At 37.0% G+C, this 16819-nt stretch overlaps 1 protein-coding gene across 1 annotated transcript; it reads left to right on the top strand.

Moving 5' to 3' along the window:
* Positions 1-469: 469 nt before the first annotated feature.
* Positions 470-14681, top strand: TRMT44 (tRNA methyltransferase 44 homolog (S. cerevisiae); the record flags this gene model as incomplete). Its single annotated transcript, XM_008935290.1, has 10 exons — positions 470-587; positions 1429-1648; positions 2918-2986; positions 4590-4697; positions 6129-6200; positions 9251-9357; positions 9985-10168; positions 10846-11236; positions 11915-12031; positions 14449-14681. Coding segments are annotated over 10 exons (1619 nt in total), but the record flags the coding sequence as incomplete, so codon positions are not given.
* Between the last annotated feature and the right edge of the window lie 2138 nt (positions 14682-16819).

Raw genomic sequence — 16819 nt, 5'->3', positions numbered from 1 at the left:
CATAATATTGTGGGGTTTTTTTGTTTGTTTGTTTTTAATATCAAACTGATTGTTTATCTAATACTGAGGTGATACAAGTTTCTGGTAATTGGGAATGTGCTTTCCAGGACTCTGGGCTCACCATTGGGTAGGAGAAGGCAGCAATGCTGTGCTAGAAAAATCTTATTGTCTAGCTTTTAATTTATTAAAATACGTGGGTTTAAAGAAAATGAATAGGTCTTACTCGTCAGCCTTAGATGCTTTGGAAGCATCATGCAGCAGACTGCTAAATTTTGACAGTTGAAAGAGATCAGTAGTTTCAGGTGTTTGGCACACCAAGAAACTTAGCATTGTGGTCCTTCATGAGTTGCCCTTGGTCTTACCTCACTAGTTTGCAGTTAGTGTAATAAGGAGAAAAAAGTTTATTTTGGTGCTAACCAGGATGATTTGGACCATGGAATAATGTATCACTCTTTGTATATCTTTTCAGATGTTTTCAATGGAACTGTGACCTTTCTGCCTTTGGAGGAAAACAGTGAAGGAAAATACCAAATTAAAAAGTGCAATATTTATCAAATTCAACTTACACACATAAAAGATGAGGAATGGTAAGTGCTGAGAGAGAGACAGAGAGAGAGGAAGCAAACCCTGAGTTGTTGCAGGGATCAACACCACGTTGTAATATTCCTATCTGGGCAGTTTGGTTTATGTAATTTCCTGGTTGTTTAGTAAATAACAATAGCAATAAAGTTGTAGTGCATACTGTTCAGTTAAAAGAAACATCTAAACTACCCAAACAAACACACATCTGTTTCAGCTTTGAATGTGTCCATTGACTGCAGGTGGGTGTGACCCAGGAAAGTCTGTGTGTTCTGATCAGGAGGAACTGGCTGTGCCTGTGAGAGTGCTCAGGTTCTGTGGCTGTTCGTGAGGCTGAGGGTCGAACTGGAATTGCTGTGAGCCTACTGACTGTCAGTCATTGAAATTCAGACCATTGCAGCATGGTCCTGGGCATCTGAGGGGGTAGCTCTCATGAAATATGAGTAAAGTTAGAGATTATGCAATAATGAAATGTGCCAACTGATGTATTTTTCCTAATGTTTTAATGAATTCACTTTTACTAGTTAGTGTTTGGTTGCTAAATCAGGCTGTTCATCATGTGTGAATCCTTAGTCATTGTGTTAACTGCAGCAAGAATCTCCTGTACAGTGTTTGAATTAGCAGATAATGAGCTGTCTAACAAAATTCAGGGGAGGTTGTTCCATTATTTGGTAACTTCACTGTTTTTTCTGTTTTGTGTATTACATATTTCCTTATTTTCCAGTCTACTTTTATACCTCTGATCTGCTGATTTTCTGCACTTAATCCTTGTTTTCCCTCTCTTTGAGGTAGCTGAGATAATGAAATATGCTGCATTTATACAAAGGCTTTTTTTATTTATTTTTAAAGGTCTGTGTCTGTTGTAGCTCTGTTTCCAGAAGACTGGTTTTCAGATGGAATTGCATACCCCAAATTAGCATGGCTTGGAAATGAACTTTTGTCCAAACTGGCTAAATGGTCTGTGGAGCAAAAGCCCAGTGAGTTTAAAAGTACGCTCTCGCTCATTTCTGTAGCAAAATACAGCAAGGTTTATCAGGACCTCAAAGAAAAATACAAAGAGATGGTAAAGGTAAGTTTAGCAATACACACAGAAATAATATGCTTTCCCTTTTTTGTTGTTGTTTTAGTGACACTGCTTCTTTCCCCAATTTTTTTTTTTTTTTTTTTTTTTAAAATAAGCAATGTAATTGGCATGTATGTTTTATGGTCTCATGTTTTGGGGTGGGTTTTTTTTCTGTGTACGTGGGGAAAACAACAATTTAGTATTTGGAAGAACTGAACTGGAAAAACAAGATTTGGAGCCAAATTCACAGTAAATATCTGGAGGAGTTAGGGATTTTTCAGAATGTGTACCTTCTGATAAGAAGTAAGTAGTAGGTCAGTGGATGGAAATACCAAGTCATCAGCATTAGAAGGAATAAATAAATCACCTCTTTCTCCAAAACCCGAAAGAGTTGTAAACAGCACTGGTTAGCAAGCAGGTTAAAGTTCCAATTACTTCTCATAAATTTGGGTGGTATATTGACATGTGTTTGAGTTAGAGGAGCAACGTAAAGTTTCTTTGTCCTGGGGATCCCAAATAGCGACAATGTTATCACCTGAAGTGCTGTATGAAGTAATGCCTAGATCCTTGTACACCAGACTAGCTACAAGCAAAAAAATATGGTAATTGCTTTTAAAAACATGTTTTGAAAACATTAAAGGGTTCTACTGTTGTTATTTCTGTGCTAATACAAAGGTACATACGAGAGGAAAATTGGACCTGTGGGTAAGGTAATGGTTCAGTATTTAGCTCTGCAGTAGACCTAATGTAGTGTTGACTGTTTTAATCTTTTTTTCAATTCCTCCTTTACAAAAGAAGGGTAATACGTCCACTTCCAGCCTTCCTCCTTCAGATTTTCATTCTTTGTATTCTGTTGTGGCAGGATTATTCTATGCCTACTACATTGTGAGAATTTGTAAATTTATTTTCATGTTATCAATGTTGCCCATAACAAGAGTAACATCAGCATTTTTCTTCTGAGAGAATTAGGCAAAAGAGTGTATGCTTGTGCTGTATTACAGAGCAGATGCAGCAGTTTACTTGTGACCTGCACTTAGGGAACCATAATATCCTTGGAAGCGTCATTGACTGGATGACAGCTGACATTCTGTACGCCAGGATTCGTTTGTGTGACTCGTGAAGTCAGTCTTTATACATGTGCTTTGTGTAGATTTTTTAATGAGCTCAGAATGCAAAGTTCTTAAAATGCAGAAACTGTTGAAGTGGATAAGTATCCAGATTGCTATAAGCACTTTTTTATTTCAGATGGTGCAGAAATTTTTTTTTTTTCTGAAGGTCTGGCCTGAAGTGACAAATCCTGAGAAATTTGTGTATGAAGATGTTGCCATTGCCACTTACTTGCTGGTAGGGAACTGCTTTGCCTAATAATACTCTATAAGGTTCTATTTCTTAATAAAAGAACCTCTCAAAAGAAAATAATGTTTTTTTTTCATTTTATAGTTTGTTGCCTTTTTAAAAATAGTTCTTACAGGCATACAAGGCAAAAGGAGAAGGGATGTGGCTATTCTGGCTTTTAAGGGTGGTGTTCTTTTTGTCTGTTTATTTGGTTTTTGGTTGGTTTTTTTTGCTATTGCTCTCATTTAAGCAGAGAGACAATTTTTTTTGTATTACAGTGTTTTCAAGCATAACTTAAACACAAATTCTGCTTTCAGTTCATAACTTCAAATTGTGGTTTTATTCTGATTTCAGGGATTTACATATAATAAGTGGTTACAGAAGGTAGGTGTTTTATGACAGAATTGGAAAAAAAAAAAAAAAAAAAAAGAATAGACCAAAGGGAAGATTTGGTTTTTATACTACCTTATACTACAAAAATCAGCACAATAGCAATGAAAATTAAGTTTAGAGCAATGGTAAAACTTTGTGATGATGTGAGAAAGATCTACAGTCCGTTGTCACAGGAAGTGTATGACCTCTGCAGACAATATGTATTTTATGGGGTTTTGAAGTGATAAAGTGAAAAGCCCTGGTGGAGCAGAAAGATAGTGGCTGGATGGACCCGATTTAGAGATCAGAAGCTATTGTTTTATGCATACTTCTACCTTTTGTTAAATTTATGCTGAGAGATTTTCACTGATACACTTTTTCCATGTAAAAGTTCATCTCAAACCCCATCTTGAAATGCAGTAAGGCTAACTGTAGATGCATGATACATGCTTCGTGACCTTTTACATGGCATGTACCTACTTAATCTATGAAAATTTTGCCACCTGTGGTTAACAGAAAGTTCAGGTTTTTAAACATCAAAATTTGTCACTGCGTAGGCCCATAAATATATTTGACTGCTATCCAAAATGGGGTAAGAGCATGTCTGTCTTGAAGTCTAGATACCTCTAGTGCCTTCTCTAAATTGGTATCTGTAAGTAAGCTAGCTCATTTACAGAACTTGTTGAGGACGAATTTATTTTGATAACAGACTTAAACTTTAAACTTAGAACCCCAGTTTCTTTCAAAGAACATTTTGGGTTTTGTTTTCAGCTCTGTGACCAATTTTTTCTTCAATGCAGCGTATGTAAATGCTTCTATTGTGTTACTTGCAGAGACACTGTTGAAGTTTACTTGTTACTTGCCTTGTTTCCTCTGCTTATCTCTTGCACCCTTTGTTTTAGCAGCTTATTTTACATTTGTGCTCAGTCTAGTCCAGGGTTGTATAGCCTTGATTAATTTCAACTTTTAGTGGCTCAGAGAGGGTGGAGGATGTGCTTACCACTTAGAAAATTATTAATGTTTTGCAACATAATTTCTGCCCCTCTCCATAAACAGTTTCAGTGGGTTTTGGTGGTTTTATTTTTTACTTCCTCTTAAGTTTTCTCTCAGTACAGCAAAAGTCTTCTGTCACATCTGCATTTTTTCCCAGCTTTTTCCTTTCATTTCCAATAACCTTTGTTGGTTTCTTACGGAGAAACACAAGACCAGAAGTCTAACAAGTTTTCTTCTCTTGTCTTAGATTCTTTGGGAAGAAGAGAGAAAGGAGAAGGGTTTGACCAAGAAACAGTCATTTGTAGATCTTGGATGTGGAAATGGTCTACTGGTTCATATTCTAAACAATGAAGGGGTAAATAAGAGTTCTTTTTAAATAGTAATTTAAAAATAGAGTTAGAAAATATTCTTGTTGTGCTTTCCTTTTATCCTTCATGCACATAGCCCAAATTCAAATAATGCATGTTACTAAAAAAGGATTTTGTCACTCTAGTTACCAGGAGAAAATTGTAGCACAGCTTTAGGAAACCTTTCTCTTACTTACCTTCTTTCTTAGTACAATTCATTTCAGGGCTGTTTTTCTAAGGTAAGAAGCTAAGAGGTAAATGAAAAAGTAATAGTGTTATTCTGCAGACTAAGCAAAAAGAATCAGAAATCTTAACATACAGAGGTTCTCTCTCGTAAGATGCTTTTCATGAATTCATTTTTGTCAAAATTGAATTCTACTTGTCATGTACTGAAAATCTTTTTCTATATCTTTAAAAACAGTCCAGGGATTTGTTAATTGTCAAAATGCCTAACAACATACTGTGCTTTTGGGAGTGAAATTTTGGCAACAGCAAAATTTAATTTCGTGAGGCATGCTTTCTGAAATAACAGAAAAAAAGGTCAGTGAGATTGAACAAAACCCAGTGAGGTTTGGTCTCTCTGTTTCAGAAAAATGTATATTCCACTTTTTGGAGAACATGGTAAAATTTGTGGAGGAAATTATCTCCTATTTCATCAACACCCATCATTGATGGGGAAAAAAGTCCCAAGATAACCTAACACAAGCTCTCTATCCTTGTGTGGCCAGAAAAAAAAATGATGTAATACAAGATGCTATATTTGCAGTAGGAAAATATGTTAAAGAAACAGGGAAAACACCATTAAGTCATGACTGCTGTAACACTGACAAACATTGACTGTCAGTGCTGACACACGTGTGTGAGTTTTATGAAACTCCTTTAGTAATTGGTTTTGGTTAGCTCTGCATTCATTATTTCCTGCTGTAGTTTCCAGTTCTACTTCTTCCCATCAATTCACAGAGGGGAAAAAGAGTAGGTGAAAGGGCGTTCTCCAGCGAGGACTCCTTAGAATATCAATCTTCTCTGAGCCCTGTGGGTTATGATATTGTGATTAAACCTTATGAGAGGTGAAACCATGTTATGATACTATGATTAAACCCTATGAGAGGCTTTGATATTTTAAAAAACAAACAGAACACAAATACTTCTGCTTTTACTTTTGTAGAGATCCATATTTTCAATAGTATTCTCAGTAGGTGTGCCTAGGTAAAATTTCAAACCAGATAGGCTCTTAATATTTCTTAATATTTCCCTTTGTAAGTAGAAGGGAAGGAAAGTATTTAGAAGGCATGAAATGGTGAAGCTGTGTTTCCTTATATGTATAAATCTTATTATGAACAGAATAATAAATGTTAATTTAGTATGTACATTTGGTGAGTCTGTTTGACAGTCTTCACTAAAAATAGTACTTAAAAATTATACTTTTTCACATATTACAGCATTCAGGTAGAGGAATTGATGTGAGGAGAAGAAAAATATGGGACATGTATGGACCAGAAACTCATTTAGAGGTATTATGCAAATGTACGTCCATCTTACTGTTTTGTAACCTTAGTCATTTGTTCATTGCTTCAGGTTGTCTTGATGCATATGCAGTCAGACATACTGGCTTACAGACACTTGTCTCTGGTGGTCTGTGGGTTTCCATACGTCTTCTGGGACTGTAAAGTAAGTTGTAAAGGGAGCTACAAGAGCAATGCTGTATCCTACTCCTGCTTGCAACTTATTTTTCAGCTCAGAAGACTAGGGTGATTGCATGTCTCCATGTACAGGGATACAGACCACGATACAATCTTTGATTTTACTGGAGATCAGTATTAAGAAGCTTTGTTTGCACCCCTCTACCTCATAAAAGATATTGGTATCCAAAATTCTGAGTAGTTTATTCTTGAAAGCAATTCTGACTGCCTAGTGCTATGTGCTGTTTTGGGGACAAAATGGTTGTTGAACTTCAAAGGAGTCAACCGTCTGTTTTATGGATCTTGTAAATAATGGCAATAGTAGCTTTCAAAAAGAAAAAAAGAACAAAAAAATTAGTCTGAAAGAGGGGTTATATTTTAAGTTCCACATTAGCATTTTTATAAGAACAGGAACAATTTGAGAACACAAACATTGACTTCAACTGCAGCTGTTCTTGGTCTCATACTTATTAGTGTGTACTGATGAACAGCTGCCCTTTTATAGAGGTGAGGTGTTCATGGTTTCTTCTCTCTAGACTCCTAAAATTTCTTACTGTTCTCTCAAAAACAGTCAGCTTCTAATATAAGAATTTTCCACCTGTAATTTTTTTTGTGCTTAAGTTTTGCTTAAAAGTTAGTTCAACATTTCTTTGTATGTTAACCACTTATGTTAAGTCCACAAAAGAGCAGCAGTTTTCACAGATGGGAGGTGGAGCTTTCACAGTCTTGTTCAGCCTTTTCTTTGCCACCCTGTCATTTTGGGTACAGATTGCCAAAACTGCCAGATTCCTTTGCTACAGTCTGCAACCCATCTAAAACATTGAGCTTGTGGTGCACCTTTGTTCTTGTTGTGCTGTATTGTCACTTCTAATCACACCAAACAGCATCTTCTCTTCTTAATGTTATGAGTTCCCTTTTTCTGCCCGTGTTTCTGTACTGTGGAAATCTCTGCATTTTCTACATTGGTTTCATATTTAGGTCTGGCTGTTTACAGTTTCTCAGATTTGACTTTTAGGGAAACTTCTGAGAATCAGCTGTCCCTTTCTGTAGCACGAGGGAGCAAAACAGAAAAGGGGGTGTTTTATTTGTCTTTTTTAAAAGGAAAAAAATAACCAAAAGAAGAATTCACAAAGGACACTTGAAAAAGCCAGACAGAAACAATAAAAAATATCCAAAATATGCATATAGGGAAAGTACTTGTCTGTATATGTATATCTATATATTGAAAAATGAATAAGAAGGATGAAATAATTTTACACAGAAGGAGAAAGCACCTGCTCACAGCCTTTGTTGTCCTCAAAGCTAATTTTGTTTTGATGTTTACTTGAAATGTGAGTTGCAGGATGAATATTGCCATCTGTGACATTCAGTGCCAATACTAATAATGTAAGTGAATGTAACAGGCCAAGCTGCTGTCAGACATGGGGAATCCAAATCTGATGCTGGGTAACTGTCAAAATGTGGAGCGTGGCACTGATAATTCCTGTTGTGCCTAAACTGAACGTTCAAAACTGAAATGTAACATAGAGTAACTTGTTTAATCAATCATCAGAAACACTTAGTAACATCTACCTTGCAAAAAAGAAATTGTTACATATATTATCTAGAAATATATACACAGTTACAAATGATCAGAGATGTACTATTTAAAGTGAATGGTAATCCACCATGCTGATTAAGTGCTTCCTCAAGAGCAGAACTGAGATGTAACAGAGGTAGCCTGAGACTTCTGAAATGACCTAGTAAGTGGTGTGGTTGTTTTCATTCCTGTAAAGGTACTACTTTGCATATGCATACAAATTTTGAAGTATGCATTTTGTATATTAAAAAAAAAAAAGGGTATGGGCAACATTTTCAGGGCTTTTCCTGAAGGTTTGTGGAGATTCAAATTTTGGAATTTTTTTTCCAAATCTGCCCAGTAACTATTTTGAGATTCCTACATATTTTCAGAGAAGAGTATGTACTTCTGTAGTATCAACATGAAGTTTATTTTTGCTGAACTTTTTTCAAGGTAAGAAAACGTGTATAGGAGACACTCTTACACGTGGCTTACATACGTGTGTGTATACAGGCACTATAGAACTTCTAAACTGTATGAAGATACCATCCTGTTTGGTGGTTGGATTTTTGTTTTTCTGAAAGAATATCAGGGTAGGCTATTCCTCAGACAAGTGACTGTTCTGTGAGTCAGTGTTGCAGTGGGAAGACTTCTGTGCTGATGTCTCAATCCATATATATCAAATTTCCATGAGACAAATACTATTCTAGAGGGCACCAAAGAAGCCTTGTTTCTCTGACCTGTTTTCTATTTTTGCTCTTGATTTTGCATGAATCATAACATAGTCTTGGCACGACTTGGAAGGGGATGGAACGGCAACATAGGCAAGAGGGAAGAGTGTTAGGCTGGATTAGTTTATTATATGTGAATGATAGGGTGTGAGGAGTGGTGTCCTGTATGTTGGGATTTGATTTGGTAAGATTCTGTAAAATAAAAGATAGTAGTGATGCTGTGCTGTGATTAGTTGCTGTTAGTTAGACATTAGTTGTTATTAGACAGAAGGTGAATGGCAAGAAGTCATAATCCAGTATGCGGTATTTGTAAACAATGTTTAGGATGCCAGACATCTTAATCAGAATTATTATTCCACTCTTTTTCTGGCCAATATTTTGTCGTAGCTGTTGCTAAATTACTTCTTTGCAGCTATAAATAAATTATTACATGGCAAAAGTGCAGATTAAAGAAAACGTTGGTGTCTGTGGTTCTCATTCACCTTGTATTTGTCAGCTTCTACAATTTATATTGTTGCTTACACTTTATTAACAAAATAAATGCATTTAAAGAAAGTTGTAATAACTCACTTAATGTGCTGCGTGTTTTTTAGGAATCTACAATCATGCCAGGTGACAATCATCTCTTCCCAGACACTGACTGGCTGATAGGAAACCATTCAGATGAATTAACACCATGGATACCTGTAATTGCAGCTAGGTATTTGTTGGGGCAGAGAAGGAATTAAAAACAAAACAACACTCAGAACTAGATTACCTATGTGGGCTGGGTGAAAACTCTCACTTGTGCAGCCACACCTGCTGTCCTTGAAGGACTTGCTGCTTTTGATGGCAATTGATCATTTTTACAAAATGTTTCTCTTCCTGTGGTGAAGCACAGCTGTAGTATTTACTGTCTCTTAGAATTTAGTACAGCATTTGCTTTTGAAGCTCAAAAACCAGAACTGATTTTTATTCTTTAGATGTGAATCTGTTGTTTGGGCTTTGTTTTGTTGTTGTGTTGTTTTGGTTTGTTTTGTTTTTTTTAAATAAAAAAGTTATTGCTTCTGCCTTTCCTTGAACTATTGTGCTTCGCAACCAGCTGCAATAGTTTAATATGTACAGGTTAAGACCTGCAAACCAAGTTTGTAATTTGCTATAGCAAATAGTTCATGGAACAGTATTTTTGATTATTTAATTGATCTACTGAAAGAGGAAAACCAAAATATTTTGTGAAGCTCTGTCACATAGTAATTTTCATTGTTGCTTGCATCTGATGGGTTAATTGTTACATTTGTGTGTTCTCCTAAGTAACTTTCGATTCAGCAGCTTGTTACATTTCTTGTAGGTCTTCCTATTCATGCTGCTACTTTGTGCTGCCGTGTTGCTTCTTTGATTTCCATGGAAAATACAATCGAAGACAAAGCAAGAAAACTCAGTACAGAGAATATCTTGATTTTGTTGCCCAGGTGGGATTTGTATGCGGCTTTCAAGTGGAAGAAGATTGCCTGCGAATTCCATCAACAAAAAGGGTGACTTGGGGCTTTTGTCTCTTTTCTTTTCCTTAAGGCTGCTAGCTGTCTGCAGCATACGGATGTTTGTTCATGGCATTGTTCGTTCATTATTATTGTAAAATCAGACTGTAGTCAGTTGTATGGCTTCAGACAATATACTCTGAAGAGTATCTAAAATTACTCTTTGTTTTCTTGGGTATTCTGCTCTTTACATCAAAGGTACAATCCTAAAGAAGAAAAGGAATGGGAAGTTTTATAGTTTGTTTTTTTTTATGCCCCCATATAGGATGGAAAATTTCTTTATGTAAAACTCATTTTTTGCCTTTAATTTTCCCAGCTGCCAGTGTCTTAGTTGTATTTCATTTTGTTGTTTTTCATATCCCATGAAATTTCAAGTGAAATGTTCTCGCAGTAGGAAAAGATGTCCAGCTTTAATTTTTTAAATAATCTGGGGATCAGGAACAGTCTTTTTGCTCTGCACTTGTGTGGTGTGATGGATTATAGTTTGATTAGTGCATATCTTCTGTGACACCAATATTCAAAAGCTAAAATTAAAAAACTTTTAGATGTTAATGAGCATTGAGTTTGAATGGATATCTCCTGTATGTTGGAAGCTTAAATAAGACGTGTAGGCTGGGGGGCTGTGTAGAAGTATGGGACTCTAAATAGTGATATACCTATTTCTACTAAAATAGGTAAGCCTCATTGGAAGAAATAGGACCTACCCACCTACCGAAGGTGCTCTGATTGACAAGCAGATAACACAGTTTATTAACAGTCGTCAGACCTGTGCTATGGTCACATGGGACAGAAGAGTTGGATTTAATCACGTGGTTCAGTCGGATGGTGTTTGCCAAGGAGCAGGCTCAGAGCGTTGTGACAGTGAGGCTGAGACTGATGGCACAGTTTGGATGCCTGGATTCCAACCCCGAGGAAGAGTAGAGCAAGTCAGAAACTGTGCTTCCCTCCCCCGGGATTTTGTGGATGATGTGGTTCTCAGTGTGGCAAACTTGCTGCTAAATGCAGCCCCCCAGAAATCATGTTCTGATACGCATGGGGGAAATGTGGATACTTGGAATCGAGGAGGTGAGATGAGGTCTTCCCCTTATGTTGCCTTTTGCTTTTGCTGGAATAGAATGCCTTTTCCTGTAATTGACATGTTTGCACACTAGGATGCAAGCAAGGCAATAAGAATTTTTGAGATTGGTGTGGAGTGTTTTCCTTTTGCTTTTAAATACTAGGACAGGTTCAATTTTTATTAAAAAACTAAAACAAAAACAAAGTAAACCAAGAACTCTCCCCATTTACTAAACCAGAACACTGTATCTTTTTGGGGAGAATATTAAGTATGTTTGGCTAGTTCTCACTACTGCCATCTTTTTCCATTATCTTCCATTAATTTTTATTATTTACTCACTGTAGGTTGTCATGTATTACAGGAGATCCTTTGAGTCATTCTCTCTAACTACATGTATGTGAACAGTGCTTAGTGCAATGAGGGTTATATGCTACTGTAAAAAAAGTGGGGGAAGTAAAAAGTTTCTCTTACTTTGGAAATTCTGACTTGAATCTTGTAGAATGGAAGCTGCTATGTTATAATATACATACAAAATATATCTCATGGATGATACTGGGAGTACAAAGTTGCTGCAGTACTGATAGATACTGATTGTGAGCAGAATCTATGAATTAACTTATATAGAAAATAAATTTTCTTGGGTATATGTCCACATTTTTTTATAGCTATACCATTATTTATTGCAGAAAGCCTTTCCTTGAAAGAAGTAGCAGAACACTTAAATAAAGAAACTTTAAAAAGGTTAAAGAGTGAATATGGAGGCCTGCAGACGCTACTCAAGAACAATCATCAAGTATTTGAAGGTAGAGAAGGGGCTTGGGGGTTTGTTTTGTTTTTCTTTAGTCATCTGTTTTATCTCCTATATGTACAGTGCAGCTCAACTGAAAAATTACTATGGTGGTGGGATTTTTTTAACTGCTTCTTATACCTCCGTGGAAAACTTGAACATTCTTCGTGTGCCCATTGCTCCAAGATACTGATAGTAAAACTTTTGGATGAGACTGAAAAACATCTATCAGGAAATTATTTTTTTTTCTAGACCAACTGTATTTGAAAAGACAACCCTTTAGTTCAAGTGGCTAATTTGATGATATTGTTTTAACTTGGAGAATTCTTCTTTTTCCTACAAAGTATTGATGATTTGGAGGCCATCGAATGCAGAGCAAGTTCACTAAAGCGCTTAACTGAGACTTGGTCTGGCCTCACTGAGCCCCACAGTGTAAATGCTGACACAAAATAAAACTAGTCTGCCTCAGAACCTGGAACTGGAAGACTTGATGTGCTAATACAGCCTGTGGCAGTATGGCAGAAAGAATGCAGTAGCAAGTCTCTGTGGCTGGCTGTGTTTGTTGACAGCTGTTTTGTGGTTTTATTCTTGTTGTAATGTGGTGGTGTCTTGTGTTTGGGGTGGTTTTGGGTTCGTTTGTGGTGGTTTTTTTTTTGTTTGTTTTTGTTTTTTTGTCAGTGTGGAGCTTTGCAAAAGTAAGATCTAGCTTTGCAACAATACAAGATCTTCAAGGTTTTATCAGTGTTAAGGCTGCTTGAGATTTGGAAATGTGTTAACTTTGTGTCCCAGCAGTTCTACATCAGCTGGGAGATGCAGATCAATTAATCCATAGCAAATAATCTCGAGTATGCAACCTAGTTGCTGCCAGTGGTTAACTTAGACAGTTTTAGCATCCATTAAATATTTCTGTACACTTGGCAATTTTAAAATGTGAAGCCATACTGAAATCCTTTTGGATTACCATTCAGTGCAAAGAATTGTTCACACTGTATTCATTATGTGTCTGAGTTTGATCCCCTTTCATTACAGAGGGGTGGAAAAGATTTACAAACTTGTACACAGCATGAGCATTTTAATTTGGCATGGATGCAGTCTGCACATTACCTCTGAGGAAAGACTAGGACTGAGGCCAGATCTTTCTCAGTAATTTACATCACATGGTACCTCCCTGGGGCTCCAGTAGACACCGTTTGATTCTTTCCTTCAGTAGCATGTCACTCTAGCAAGGCACTTTTAGCAGTGAGTGGTCTGGAAGGACACTGCTTATGACAAAGAGGACACAGAATAACATGACTGCAGTTCTTTTGTCATCTTTGTTGAAGTGTTTTTCTTTTAAAGACAAAGAAAAGAGATGGATGCACACACACACAAAAAAAAGAAGGGGCTTAGAGTAACTGATCTGTGGCAGTTTCTTTTGGTCAGGCGTCGTTGTCTTTTGAGGTATTTTAAAGCTCTGTTGAACCCACTTCTGGACTGGCTTTTAAGAGTACGGATCTGTGTGTATCACAAGGAAATGTGGAGGGATGAATTCATCCAGGCCTGAATGTGTGATATCAAGCTTTCACAGGACCCATTAGCTTTTGCATCAGAATTACCAGAATGCGGAATGGTATCAGTTAATTATGCCAAGCTACAAGTGTGTGATTGAAGTGGACTCTGAAAATAGAGCACAGCAACTCAGAAGTGGCAGATCCCTCCCTCCTCACTTTCACCATTGATTTTCATGTACTTTTTTTCTTTCTTGTTTACGAATTTCCTTTGGTTGTGTTTTAATTACACATTTAAGCTGACAGAGGTTCATAGATATGTGTATGCAGTTTATAGTCCTAATACAGCAAATGAATTTAAAAACAGAAAAGTGCTGAATATTTATTTACCAATGATAATTCACTGATTCATATGACAGATTAGACTTGTCATCTTCTTTGGTACAGCATATTTTTGGGTCAGTGAACCATTCTCTCTACAAAAGCATTTCTGTGTAGAGAAAGTAGTAAAGGCTCTCACTAGATTTTTGCTGGTAACCACATTTTAAATATGTAGTAGTAAAGTTTTGAACACAGGAAGGATTACAGTTCTTGGAACTTCCTCAGCACTTGCAATCTAAGTTCAGAGGATTTTAGTCTAAATTATCCTAACTGCTATATTTAAAACAAACCTGTACAAAGATGATACAAAGGTTCCTCAAACTTCAGAATCTCAGTGAAATACCTCATAGGGAAATCAATCATTTCTTCTTTAGACTGTGTCTGTATTATCCAGGTTTGTTGTGCCATTTGTACAGAAATGGAATGAAGTGCACATTTGGTTTTGCCTGAGTGATCCATTTGTAGAATATATTTTTATTCACAGAATGTCACTATGCATTTTTTCCAGTATAAGTCCCATGGATGTCTATTAACAGCTGCATCTTTGTTTGTTTTTAAATTTCAGTTCTAAATGGGAGAGTTCATATTCGTGACTGGAGAAAAGAAAAGCCATCAAGGACAACGAAGCCCGAAGTGAAACGACGCCTCTCAGATGAAGCGTTTAAAACACGTCTCTGCTGGTTTTTCATTCACCATCCTGATGGTTGTTCTTTGCCTTCTGAATCTTGCCCATATGCTCATGGGACTGAGGAGCTAAGGCAGTCTCAGATTATTAAAAAGAAAAAACATTTACAGTAATAAAGTGCTGCCACTTACCTATAAGCATATGTACTTAACTGAATCTGTGATTGACTTTGGGACCACCTACTGCATGAAGAGCCGGACAATATGGAGGGTTTTTTCCATTCCTTTGCTCCTTATTTTTCCAGTTGGTTGACAAGTTCTGTATTTTTATTCTTCATTTTTTTTATTAACATGGAAAAGTAGTAAAATATGTCTATACTTTTGGATTTGTCCTGGCTTGTCTATATACATTTGCATAAGTAGAAAAATCTAAAAACTTAATTTCCTAGGGCACTTCATGATCCTCAATCAGATGAAATGGATGTGATGCAGCATTTTCAGACCCTGAAAATTAGCTGGTTTGTTCCAAATATTCCAGAAGGATTAATAGTTTCTTATGACTCACAGTGGCTCTTGGGACTCAGAAATTGGAGAGAGTTCACTCTTTCTTTTGCAGCTTCTCCTCCCTGGTACTGTGGAGCAATAATACATATCACTTTTCCTGTCTTGGTCAGATCTTAGTCCTCCTTCCCTTTCTGTTCATCTTGATTCAAAATGAGTGTTGGTTTGAAGAACAGCTTTCTGGAAATTACTGTTGAAATCTTCACATATAGGTTTTCAGAGCTCTGTAGGTCATACTGTCACCTTTCTTTTTTCAAATAAGGAGTAATGGTGGAAAATGTATTTTATTATATTGGAATGCTAGAGTTTCTTATCAGGTAACAAAGGAGTGTCTTACCACCTTGAGCAGGTTATGATTTTTTTTTTTTTAGTAGACTGCTATTTTCTTTAAAATGTTTAACTTTTAAACATGCCTCCAAAGCAAGGCAGTGAAGCTGGTAAAGGGTCTAGATGACAAGTCTTTTGAGGAGCAGCTGAGGGAACTGGGGTTGTTTAGCCTGGAGAGAAGGAGGCTCAGGGGAGACCTTGCTCTCTACGACTACCTGAAAGGAGGTTGTAGAGAGGTGGGTGCTACTCTCTTCTCCCAAGTAACAAGCAATAGGATGAGAGGAGATGGCCTCAAGTTGCACCATGTGAGGTTCAGGTTGGATGTTAGGAAAATTTTCTTCACCAAAAGGGTTGTCAAGCACAGAAACAGGCTTCCCAGGAAATTGGTGGAGTCACCATCCTTGGAAGTATTTAATAGATGTGGAGGTATGTTGCTTAGGGACATGGTTTAATGGTGACTTAGCAGTACTGTGTTAACAGTTGGACTTGTTGATCTTAAGGGTCTTTTCCAACCAAAACCATTCTATGAACTTGGCAGAAATCCTAATTATTACTCAGTGACAGTCACTAGTAGTAGTTCTAAAGTTCAGTATTTGCTGTACAAGCTCTGAGATACAGAATTGTGTTGGTTCTGGCCTAGCTCGTATACCGATAGTGTGGAAACTCTTCTCATCTATTGAGACAAGACTTTGATTCCAGATCCTAATGAAGTAAGGACAAGATTTAACAACAACAATGACAAAAAAAGTACTAAAGAAATGTGGAGGTGAAAGCACTGACATAGGGACTGGTTGCAGGACAGAGAGGTCTAAGTTCAAGTATGAATAAGCCATATAAGAATTTGTTAAGAGCCCAGGGAATCTGAAGAACAGAGGAAGGAAATAACTGAAGAGAAAACACAGAAAAAATGGAAGATGACACTGGAAACACTTCTAGAAGAGTTCCAAAGCTGCTTTTCTCACACCCTGACTTTAAGCCAACAGGTTGCAGTCTACTGCATGCAGAAGCAGGGTCTAAACCTATTGACAGGGCTGGAGCAAAGAACTTACTGAAGTGTTGTATGTACTCACCTCTCCCTTTTACATTTCTCTTCTGATCCTGGAAGATGTGGCTGTTTCTAGATAACAGTGACTCTGATAACTGCAGCAGTGCCTTACTCATGGATCTCTTCCCACAGTATCCATTATGCCACACAGTACAGCTACTTGGCCTACCTCTACCAGGAGCTGTGGTGGGCTCTGGGCCTTCCTCCATGGCTCTGGTCTGCAGTGTTGTGTACCACATCTCAAATTCAGCACTGACCAGGCCTATGTTACAGTCATTACTGGATGTACGCATTTCAAAAAACAGAGATACCCTCAGGTGAATCACATTCTAAGGGGCAAGTTGGGTGTAGATCAAATAAGGTGATTAAGTTCATGCAA

This window comes from Merops nubicus, unplaced genomic scaffold (genome assembly GCF_000691845.1).
Source record: "Merops nubicus isolate BGI_N331 unplaced genomic scaffold, ASM69184v1 scaffold8982, whole genome shotgun sequence".
In the NCBI taxonomy this organism is placed as follows: domain Eukaryota; kingdom Metazoa; phylum Chordata; class Aves; order Coraciiformes; family Meropidae; genus Merops; species Merops nubicus.
Note: the sequence above shows the minus strand (reverse complement) of the source record. Positions and strands in the feature narration are given on the sequence as shown.